The sequence below is a fragment of the Babylonia areolata genome, chromosome 16 (assembly GCF_041734735.1).
Source record: "Babylonia areolata isolate BAREFJ2019XMU chromosome 16, ASM4173473v1, whole genome shotgun sequence".
Classification (NCBI taxonomy): Eukaryota; Metazoa; Mollusca; class Gastropoda; order Neogastropoda; family Buccinidae; genus Babylonia; species Babylonia areolata.
The window spans coordinates 19,366,331-19,378,830 of record NC_134891.1 but is presented as its reverse complement, the minus strand read 5'-3'; the positions used below and the strand labels follow the sequence as shown (position 1 = coordinate 19,378,830).

Here is a 12,500-nt window from a genome sequence, read left to right as displayed (position 1 = left end):
GGGGGATTGGAAGGGGTGGGGGGGGGGCACCAACGGTCATTCTGATATGGTTGATGCACACAGATACACACACACACACACAGAGAGAGAGAGAGAGAGAGAGAGGGGGGGGGGGGGGGGGGGGGGGGGCACTCAGAATGTACATCGGCCTTGGGCCACAATCCTAAAGGACTGGGGTCGGTAAGGGGTCAAAACAAAAGTTCGTCACACGCACCCTGCAGTTTGAGGTGTTGACATACAAAGTTATACATTGGACAATACTTAAAACAACGAGATGGACTAAAGCTGTCAAATGACAAATAACACTAAAGTGATCTTACCACAATACGATGTCTTTCACCATGAGGAAGGGAACATCAAACCATAGTTACAGTGAGGCGGAAAAAAAAATCAAAACAGCCAACAGCATAATAACTTGATTTCTGACATTCTGAATTTTCGTTTTTCTCCTTCTGTTGATAGCATGAAGAGAGAGAGAGAGAGAGAGAGAGAGAGAGAGAGAGAGAAGGGGGGGCGAGGGGGGGCAGAGAGAGAGAGACAGAGAGACAGAGACAGAGAGAGAGGGGGGAGAGAGAGACAGAGAGAGGGGGGCAGAGAGAGAGAGAGAGAGAGAGAGAGAGAGAGAGAGAGAGAGAGAGAGACAGAGAGAGAGACAGAGAGACAGAGGGAGAGAGATGGAACCTGTTTTCCCCCAGTATGAGTGACAGTCTGGGGTCATTGTCCCTGACTGGCCGCTGGATGAGGGACAGAAATCCCTGTTCCCTCCACACCCACCTGACACTGTGTGCTCTCGTCTTGCCAGTCCTCTGTGTGCATGCAAGTCAAGGACTCTGACTGCACAACGTGAAAGGAAGACCCAAGTTGCAGAAATGAGGTGCTCTGGACGACTTCTTGGCCTTTCATTCACTGACCACATCACTGATGAGGAGATGCACAGAAGAGTGAGACAGCATATGAACCATTTACGAAGACCTGCTGTCCCTTGTAAAGAAGAGTTTACTGAAATGGTTTGGCCACGTAACAAGATGTTGTGTCCTCTTCAAGACCATCCTTCAAGGAACAGTTCAAGGAAAGAGAAGAAGGGGATGTCAGAGAAAGTGGTGGACAAGACAACATCCTTGAGTGGATCGGGAAAACCTTCGCGCAAACCCAAGCGTTTGCCACTGACCGGGACAAGTGGAGGCTTCTTGTTCGGTGTGCAAATGATTCAGTGCTTGTAAAGCGCTTTGATCTTGCTGTCTGATAGACGACAAACGCCATATACGTACCCATATTATATCATATTATATATCAAATGACCATTCAATCGGTCATCTTCTTGCTGTGTCTTGTTCCACCGTGCCTCCTCTGCGAAAACATTTGCATAGAGGGCGAGGGCAGAGAACTAACTGGTGTCTGTTACCGTTGACATAACAACGCGTGAAAGATGCTTCACATAATCACACGGGAAAAATGCTGGCGTTGATATAACAACGTGGGAAAGATGCTGACGTTGACATAACAACGTGGGAAAGATGCTGGCGTTGATATAACAACGTGGGAAAGATGCTGGCGTTGACATGACAACGTGGGAAAGATTCTGGCGTTGACATAACAACGTGGGAAAGATGCTGGCGTTGATATAACAACGTGGGAAAGATGCTGGCGTTGACATAACAACGTGGGAAAGATGCTGGCGTTGATATAACAACGTGGGAAAGATGCTGGCGTTGACATAACAACGTGGGAAAGATTCTGGCGTTGACATAACCATGTGGGAAAGATGCTGGCGTTGACGTAACTACGTGGGAAAAATGCTGGCGTTGACTTAACCACGTGGGAAAGATGCTGGCATTGATATAACCATGTGGGAAAAATGCTTGCATTAACATAACCAGGTGGGAAAGATGCTGGCGTTGACATGACAACGTGGGAAAGATTCTGGCGTTGACGTAACCACGTGGGAAAGATGCTGGCGTTGACATAGCAACGTGGGAAAAATTCTACTGTTGACATAACCACGTGGGAAAGATTCCACTGTTGACATAACCACGGGGGAAAAATGCTGGAATTAACATAACCAGGCGGGAAAGATTATGGCGTTTACATAACACGTGGTGTGTGTGGAGAAGTCGTGTATGTGGTGATGTGGTGTGTGGTGTGTGGTGATGTGGTGTGGTGTGTGTCGTGATGTGGTTGTGTGGTGTATGTGGTTATGTAGCGTCTGTGGTGATGTGGTGTGGTGTGTGGTGATGCGGTGTGTGGTGTGTGTTTGGTGTGGTGATGTGTTTGTGTGGTGTGTGGTGATGTGGTGTGTGGTGTGTGGTGATGTGGTGTGTGGTGATGTGGTGTGTGTGGTGTGTGGTGATGTGGTGTGTGGTGTGTGGTGATGTGGTGTGTGGTGATGTGGTGTGTGTGGTGTGTGGTGATGTGGTGTGTGTGGTGATGTGGTGTGTGTGGTGTGTGGTGATGTGGTTGTGTGGTGTGTGGTGATGTAGTGTGTGGTGATGTGGTGTGTGTGGTGATGTGGTGTGTGGTGTGTGTGGTGATGGGGTGTGTGTGGTGATGTGATTGTGTGGTGTGTGGTGATGTGGTGTGTGTGGTGTGTGGTGATGTGGTGTGTGTGGTGATGTGGTGTGTGGTGTGTGTGGTGGTGTGATGATGTGATGCGGTGTGTGTGGTGATGTGGTGTGTGTGGTGTCTAGTGATGTGGTTGTGTGGTGTGTGGTGATGTGGTGTGTGCGGTGATGTGGTGTGTGGTGATGTGGTGTGTGGTGATGTGGTGTGTGTGGTGATGTAGTGTGTGGTGATGTGTGTGGTGATGTGGTGATGTTGTTATGTGGTGATGTTGTGATGTGATGTGTGGTGATGTGGTGTGTGTGTGGTGATGTGATGTGTGGTGATGTGGTGTGTGTGGTGATGTAGTGTGCGTGGTGTGTGTGGTGATGTAGTGTGCGTGGTGATGTGGTGTGTGGTGGTATGGTGTGTGTGGTGATGTGATGTGTGGTGATGTGGTGTGTGATGATGTGGTGTGTGTGGTGATGTAGTGTGTGTGGTGATGTGGTGTGTGTGGTGATGTAGTGTGTGTATGTAATAATGTGATGTGTGGTGATGTGGTGTGGTGTCTGGGGTGATGTGGTGTGTGGTGTGTGGTGTGATATGGTCATTGTTTTCTCACCTTGTACTTTGAAATGTTAGACGTCTTATGTTTGTCAACTGGTGAGGGAGAGAGAGAGGGGGGGGGCGAGGGAGGGATGGAGGGAGAGAAAGAGAGAGAGGGAGGGAAGGAGGGAGAGAGATGGGGAGGGAGTGAGGAAGGGACAGAGAGAGGGGGTGGTCGAGAGAGAGGGAGGGAGGGAGGGAGAGAGAGATAGGGGGGAGATCGAGAGAGAGGGAGAGAGAGAGAGAGAGAGAGAGAGAGAGAGAGAAAGAGAAGCAGACAGAGAGAAAGAGAGAGACAGAGACAGAGACAGATATAGTCAGACAGAGACAGACAGGCAGAGAGAGAGACAAAGAGATTAATATATTATTCATTTGATAAATTTAGCTAATAATTTAATAAAGTAATAGTATCTACATGGACAACAAATCTTTTTTTTTTCTATAATAAAATTTATCTTTTATAACACAGACAAAACTTTGTCTTACTTGTGCAGTGGAGAAGCAAGGAGAAGAACAGCAAGATCTTCATCTGCAACAAAACCAACCACTAAGAATGGTCAACACGGCCAGTTTACACAGGTCCTTTCATCTACAGTGGGTCGGGAAACTATTCAGCTCTACAGACGAAAACTGGAGTTAATAATGATAATAATAATAATGAATACTTATATAGCACACCATCCAGAAATCTGCTCTAGGTGCTTTACAAAAACGCTTTTGTTAACATAAAACATTACATCTATGTTACATACACACACCAAAATGTGACTACACACACACACACACACACACACACACACACACACACACACACATACACACACTGCATACATACATTTTAACATACATGTGTATCTAACAGCTACCCTAACACATACGCACACATAGACAGGCAAAAAACTTACATAAACACAAGCACACACAATACACATTCATATACATGCATGTAGTTATGTACACATACATACGTATACACACATAGTCAAGCACAGCTAACGCAAAAGGAAGTGGACCTGCCACACTTGAACTTACTGCTGAGGGAAAAGGTGAGTTTTGAGACGAGTTGTATCCCCAAATGGAACTTTAGACAATTTGGAAAATGGCCATATGTTCTTGACGTTTATTGTAGACCTAACGAATTAAAATGTGTTGATAATATTGAAAGTGGATTTTGGAGAGAAAAAAAGTACATACTTAGAAACCAAACCATTAGAATCAGCAGAAAGCGTACATTTTTCATAACTTCAATATCACCATTGGGGAACAACAGCTTCATACAATTTAAGAAAACCGTACTACTTGTTCCTAACTGGTCTATGTCCGGAATAAACAGAATCATTGATATAATTAGAATAGATGAAAAAAGATCATACACACTGGAGGATATCCAAAACAAAGTAGCTCAGAACAATGCTGTCACTTATTTCGAATATCATGCCATGAATGAATGCCATCCCAGCTGAATGGACAGAATGGATCAGACAGACACACACACAAACCCACACTCTGACAAATGAAAGACACTTTGTAAGTTTCAGTTTCAGTTTCACTTTCTCAAGGAGGCGTCACTGCGTTCGGACAAATCCATACACGCTACACCACATCTGTTGAGCAGATGCCTGACCAGCAGCATAACCCAACGCGCTTAGTCAGGCCTTGAGTGCATGCTTACATATTTGTGTACCTATGAAAGTGGATTTCATTTTACGTAATTTCGCCAGAGGACAACACTCTCGTTGCCATGGGTTCTTTTTCAGTGCGCCAAGTGCGTGCTGCACACGGGACCTCGGTTTATCGTCTCATCCGAAAGACTAGACGCTCAGTTTGATTTTCCAGTCAAACTTAGGAGAAAGGGCGAGAGCGGGATTCGAACCCACACCCTCACGGACTCTCTGTATTGGCAGCTGAGCGTCTTAACCATTCTGCCACCTTCCTCCTGTAAACAAGTGAAATGATCAACCAAAAGCAATTTCAAAATATTTCGATAATGAAACACATGAATGAGATAAAGGAAACTGATGTGCCTATGGATTCTGGAAAAGAAAACCTGACTTTGAATCAAATAAAAACACCTGGTCAATCCCTCATTTATCAGCAAAAGAAGTGAAACTGCGAGAACTACAATGGAAGATCCTTAATAACATATACCCAACGAACATTCTGTTACACAAAATGAAAGTAACACATGACAATAAGAACACTTCTTTTTCGAATGTTCAGATGTCAATATTTTTTGGGGAAATCAACTGAACACTATTTATAAGCAATTATATTGGGGGAAAAGTACAACTGACAGTACATGAGTTAAAAACCTGCTTCTGTTTTGATTTGTCTACATGTACCAAAAGCCATCGTTCCCATTTAGACTTGCCCGTTCGCATTTATCCCCAGGCACCCCTGCAATTCCAAACGTCGACAGAAAAGAACGAGCAGAAGAACTCTTCCTGGTGCAATCAGTCGGAGAAAGCCTTCGTAAAACAATAGAACTACGTTTACGATATGTTATCTTTACAGTACCCACGTTGAGCTGGTAGCTTCGACTGGACCGTTCGCAATTAAGCACACCTACCCTACTTTCCCCTTCCATCCAGCTGTAGCGCAGATAGTTGGGGCAGCAGTTGCAACTCAGCTGTTCTGACGGTCATAGTCGGACACGACTATCACGCACGTACCATGAAAATGGCTCTTGATGCACTGTGCTTGGGTTACTTCCCACAGGACTTTGAACAATGATAAAGAAAACAAAAAGCAAACAAAAGAACATCAACACACACAAAATAACAACGGAGAGGACCCTGTGTTTCTGAGACCTGTAGCTCTGGGGTAGCTGACAGACAGACAGACAGGATGAGACGATAAACCGAGGACCCGTATGCAGCATGCACTTAGCGCACGTTAAAGAACCCACGGCAACAAAAGGGTTGTTCCTGGCAAAATTCTGTAGAAAAATCCACTTCGATAGGAAAAACAAATAAAACTACACGCAGGAAAAAATTAAAAAAATGGGTGGCGCTGTAGTATAGCGACGCGCTCTCCCTGGGGAGAGCAGCCCGAATTTCACACAGAGAAATCTGTTGTGATAAAAAAAAAGAAATACAAATACAAATAGTGGGGGGTGGAGTACTGACCTTCATCTGTAACACTGAATGTGGACACATCTTGCTGTTGACAGGACTGAAGGCACTGAAGGTAAAGCGGCTGTCGTAGTGGTATGGGGCGCCACGTTTGATTTTATACCCTGGAGACTGGCAGGAGCGGTTGGGGTGGGGGGGAGGGGAGGAGAGGGAGTGTGCAGGTGGTGGAGGGGATCATTGGTATCATGCGCAGTAATACGATCACCTGCTACACTGAAAGGTGATTGCTTTATTTTTCACTGAGTCTGTTCGGAAAAAGAGAGACAGACAGACAGGTAGAGCAGAGACAGAGACAGAGACAAAGAGACGGGAAGACAGACAGACAGAGAGAGGGACGGGGACAGAGACAGAGAGAAACAGATATGCAGAAACACACACACACACACACACACACACACACACACACACACACACAAACACACACACACACATTACGTTATCCCTGTGAATCAAGCTGGATTTCGCAAGGCTAGATCTACAATTGAACCTTTTGTCAAATTAACCACTCAAGTTAAGCATCAGTTTGCAAGAAGAAAGTGCGTATTAGCTACATTTTGTTGATGTAACGAAAGCCTATGATCAAATATGGCACTCAAAATTGCTTTGCAAGCTTAAAAGCATTGGCTTGTCAGGTCATGTATTTGAATTCATTAAAGGTTTCTTAACCAGTAGGAAAATTTGAACAAAAATAGGCAATGCTTATTCTTCTACAAGGCAGCTACAAATGGGTATCCCTCAAGGGTCTGTTATTGCTCCTTTATTATTTAGTATTTTAATGTTCGACCAACCAAGAAAACTAACAAAAAAAATTGTGCTTGTCCAGTATGCTGATGACATATGCATGTAGATGAAAGCAGCATTAAAAAAAGTGCACACCTGCTAGATCTCTCAAGGCTATATCAAAATGAACTAAACATAATTTCTGATTACATGATTGAAAACGGCTTGGAGTTGTCTGCTGAAAAATCACATATGATGCTTTTTAATAATGGGTCAGATCCAGTAAATATGCCTAACTTTAAAAGAAATGAACCCCCCCCCCTTGAATATGCAAAGGTAGTGAAATTCCTTGGAGTATATCTGACAACAAAACTAACATGGAATTATCATTTAGAAAATATTTTAACAAAAGCAAGAAAAACGTTAAACTTCTTAAAAGTTATAAGTAAGCAATCTTGGGGACAAGACAGATTAACACTATCTACATCGCCTATCTACATCGCTTCTTCGATCAAAATTAACTTATGCCCAAGAAGTATTTTTCAGTGCCCCAAAATATTTATTGAAGAAACTCCAAAGCATAGACTGCAAAGGATATAAACTTACTCTTGGTATACCAGATCATGCGTCATGTATTAAAACATATAGTGCGGCTGGGGTACTACCACTTGAAGAACACAGGAACCTTCAATGCACCAAATTCGTCTTGAGAAGCTATACAGCAGAAAATGATTTGAAACCTGAACTAAATCTTAAGTCCGATACTGACTTTTCAAAAAGAGCTAGGACCATAGCCTCCCATATAACCATTAGTACATACACATCTACTACTATAACAAGCTCTGATCTAAATCTGAAGCATAATGTAGCCAAACAGTCCGTTTTATCCCATATCCCACCCTGGGAATTCAAGAGAGCCCAGTTTGATATTGATTATACGAATGTAACAAAGACTGAAAACATAAATTTACTGTCATCTTATGCCCGAATCCACTTATGTGATCAATATCCAAACCACCTGATGGTTTATACAGATGGTTCTGTGTTAAACAATAATGCAGGTGCCACATATATCATACCTGAACTAAACGCAGAAAAAAAATTATAACGTGGGAAAAAATAAGTTAATCTTTACCGCGGAGCTAGTTGCAATACTTATGGCATTGTACTTCTTACTCGATTTGCCAAAAAATATTTTCCAGATTGCTTTTTGTATTGACTCTAAGTCAGTCATTAATGTTATCAAATATTTACACTCCAAAGTTAGATCTGAAATTATTATTGTAATTAAACATCTAATTCATTTACTCTCATTGAGGGGTACTAGTACTACATTTATCTGGATTCCTTCGCATTGTGGCCTTCTTTATAATGAGAAGGTTGATCTCTTGGCGAAAAAAGGAGCAAAGGAATCAGCTGAGTCAACATATTTACCTCTTCCATTTTCATTGCAGGAGTGTAATAGTATAGTAGAACAAATCCAGCGATCATACTTTCAGTCAGAAGAAAGGAAAATGGGCCGTTCCAACTTATACGAAGAAATAAGTAATATTTATGGAATTGTTGGTAAATATGAACAACACATTTACAGTAAAAGGCAGATTGCATCATTGATCTGCAGATTGAAACTGAACTGTTTCAAGACAAAATACATAAAAAGTGTTTCCTGTATATGTGGTAATCCTACAACAAGTGATCATGTATTTACTTGCGACATGTTAAAATGTCATATTCCTGTACTAGCATCTTTTCCGATGCAAGAAATATTGGACTCATCACTTTTATTGTTCAGTTTCTTTAAATCTTAAATAGTCCAATTGGGTTGCTGTTATAATTCCCCCCTCCCCACCCCCCCGACCCAAGATTTGTGTATATATCTTGGACTTGTCACTGCTAATGCTGCACTGTTTCAAATCTTTGTTGGATAGTCCAACTAGGTTGTTAAAATGATTTATCTTTTTTTTTTTCTTCTAAGTTTGGAAGTTATTGTTTTAGCCAGATTGTTGTAAATGTTGTGATTTTTTCCCCTCACCCTTTCCCTCCTTCCTCCACCCGCCACCACCCACCCCAACCCTACCCCTCCTTTTTTTCTGTCTAATATCACTTAATGTGGATAGACATTAATTCACTCAGTACGGCCAGTCCTCTTTTCTCCTCTATACAGACCCATCGGATGTCCAGTGGGTGTCTGAATGACCCAACCTTTAGCTTCCGTCGTCAGAATTGTGGTATTCTTTGTCAACATTCACCTCTTCAGTATAAGAGCCTTCCGCTTGCAATTTTTTGATGATGGTAATTGGGGTGAAACGCTGTTTGCGTCGTCTCTTTCGCCGTTCGTATGGAGAGAGTTAAATGAATTAAAACACACACACACACACACACACACACACACACACAAACCCCTGTTGTAGCGAGAAATGTCTTGGCAGGGGTGGTGAGGAGGACGAACTATCACACACACGTCACTGGAGACGCTGTGCTGGGTATCCAGGTGTCCTGGCTGGGTGGCAGCTCCTAGTCCTGCTTCCTCTGAAATATTATCATTCTACTCGGCTAGAGTTCTAGGTACTGTCGGTGCAATTTGTGCTATTTGAAACGAGATGGGTTTTGTTTTTGTGTGTGTGTGTTCAGATGACGTTCTAAACGGAGCATTATTATTATTTTTTTATATTTTTTTTGTATAACAAGTCCATCATGCACAATGTAACCTTGCGACATACATTGCAACCATGTATTGTTTTCCTTTTGCCCCCTCCCCCCCTCCGCCCCCTTTTTTTCATGTGCCGCCATGGGGAATTTTCGGATTAAATCTTGACTTGACTTGACTTCACTAGATTTGATTTGATTTGACGAATGGACTTGATTTAACTAGGCTTAACTTGATTTGACGACTTGACTTGACTTTACTTGATTTGACTCGATTTGAATTGACGACTTGATTTGACTCGATTTGACGACTTGATTTGATGACTTGACTTGAATTGACCTGATTTGACTTGACTTCAGTTTGACGACTTGACTTGACTTGACTTGATTAGACTTGACGTGACGACTTGACTTGACAACTTAACGACTTGACTTGACGACTTAACGACTTGACTTGACTTGACTTGACGACTTGACTAGACTTTATTTGATTTGACGACTTGACTTGATTTGATGACTTGACTTGATTTGACGACTTACCGACTTGACTTGACGACTTGACTAGACTTGATTTGATTTGACGACTTGACTTGATTTGATGACTTGACTTGATTTGACGACTTAACGACTTGACTTGACGACTTGACTTGATTTGACTTGATTTCATTTGACTTGACTTAGCGACTTGATTTGACTTGACTTGGGAGTCTTACTGGTGGTGGGCTTGGAGGTCTCCGTCGAAGAGCTGGGAGCCACGCTCTCCTTAGCACGGTCCTGGCCATGAGGAGTGGGTGCTGTCTGAACTGTTTTGGTGCATCAGGTCAGCACTGCACGTGAGGAATGAAGGACAGCACTGTTTTGGTGCATGAGGTCAGCACTGCACGTGAGGACTGAAGGACTGCATGCTGTCTGAACTGTTTTGGTGCATGAGGTCAGCACTGCACGTGAGGAGTGAAGGACTGCATGCTGTCTGAACTGTTTTGGTGCATGAGGTCAGCACTGCACGTGAGGAGTGAAGGACAGCACTGTTTTGGTGCATGGGGTCAGCACTGCACGTGAGGAGTGAAGGACTGCATGCTGTCTGAACTGTTTTGGCGCATGAGGTCGGCACTGCACGTGAGGAGTGAAGGACAGCACTGTTTTGGTGCATGAGGTCAGCACTGCACGTGAGGACTGAAGGACTGCATGCTGTCTGAACTGTTTTGGTGCATGAGGTAAGCACTGCACGTGAGGAGTGAAGGACATCGTGCTGTCTGAACTGTTTTGGTGCATGAGGTCAGCACTGCACGTGAGGAGTGAAGGACATCGTGCTGTCTGAACTGTTTTGGCGCATGAGGTCAGCACTGCACGTGAGGAGTGAAGGACAGCGTGCTGTCTGAACTGTTTTGGCGCATGAGGTCAGCTCTGCACGTGAGGAGTGAAGGACAGCGTGCTGTCTGAACTGTTTTGGTGCATGAGGTCAGCACTGCACGTGAGGAGTGAAGGACAGCGTGCTGTCTGAACTGTTTTGGCGCATGAGGTCAGCACTGCACGTGAGGAGTGAAGGACAGCATGCTGTCTGAACTGTTTTGGTTTCTCAAGGAGGCGTCACTGCGTCCAGACAAACCCATATACGCTGCACCACATCTGTTAGTCAGATGCCTGACCAGAAGCATAATCCAACGCGCTCAGTCAGGCCTGGAGAGTACGCGCATATATATGTTTGTGTACCTGTAACAGTGGATTTGTTTGACAGCATTTTGCCAGAGGACAACACTCTCATTGCCGTGGGTTCTTTTTCAGTGCGCCAAGCGCGTGCTGCACACGGGGCCTCGGTTTATCGTCTCCTCCGAATGACTAGACGCTCAGTTTGATTTTCCAGTCACACTTGAGAGAAAGCCCAAGAGCGGGATTCGAACCCAGACCCTCACGAACTTTTGTATTGGCAGATGAGCGTCTTAACCATTCTGCCACCTTCCTCCTGCCTGAACTGTCTGTCCGCGGTCATCAGCGGCTGACTTGGGATCTTCAGGGACACTGTGCACCGTGTTGGGAACGGGGAGACATGCCGGATCGAAGTGCCGCTCTGCTGGTCCGTGGTTTGACTGTAACAACTGTGACGTCATGTTACTGCTGGAAAAGACTCCACATTACTGGTTTGACTGCAACAACTTTGACGTCATGTTACTGCTGGAAAAGACTCTACATTATTGGTTTGACTGCAACAACTGTGACGTCATGTTACTGCTGGAAAAGACTCCACATTACTGGTTTGACTGCAACAACTCTGACGTCATGTTACTACTGGAAAAAAAATCCACATTATTGGTTTGAGAGGAACAACTGTGACGTCATGTTACTGCTGGAAAAGACTCCACATTATTGGTTTGACTGCAACAACTGTGACGTCATGTTACTGCTGGAAAAGACTCCACATTATTGGTTTGACTGCAACAACTGTGACGTCATGTTACTGCTGGAAAAGACTCTACATTATTGGTTTGACTGCAACAACTCTGAAGTCATGTTACTGCTGGAAAAGACTCCATATTACTGGTTTGCAACAACTCTGACGTCATGTTAGTTCTGGAAAAGACTCTACTGGTTTGACTGCAACAACTCTGACGTCATGTTACTGCTGGAAAAGACTCTACATTATTGGTTTGACTGCAACAACTCTGACGTCATGTTACTGCTGGAAAAGACTCTACATTATTGGTTTGAGAGGAACAACTTTGACGTCATGTTACTGCTGGAAAAGACTCCACATTATTGGTTTGACTGCAACAACTGTGACGTCATGTTACTGCTGGAAAAGACTCTATTGGTTTGAGAGGAACAACTCTGACGTCATGTTACTGCTGGAAAAGACTATATTAT

General features: G+C 43.8%; 1 protein-coding gene across 1 annotated transcript in view; it reads right to left on the bottom strand.

Annotated features, from left to right (window-relative positions):
- The window catches only part of LOC143290999 (uncharacterized), a 37,811-nt gene extending 26,065 nt beyond the window's left edge, over nucleotides 1–11,746 (bottom strand). Inside the window, exons 1-4 of the mRNA XM_076600586.1 lie at nucleotides 11,584–11,746; nucleotides 10,342–10,444; nucleotides 6,270–6,339; nucleotides 3,628–3,670 (exon numbers count right to left, since the gene is read on the bottom strand). Coding sequence (XP_076456701.1) covers nucleotides 3,628–3,670; nucleotides 6,270–6,339; nucleotides 10,342–10,444; nucleotides 11,584–11,746 — 379 coding nt within the window. The remainder of the gene's footprint in view (nucleotides 1–3,627; nucleotides 3,671–6,269; nucleotides 6,340–10,341; nucleotides 10,445–11,583) is intronic.
- Nucleotides 11,747–12,500: the final 754 nt, after the last annotated feature.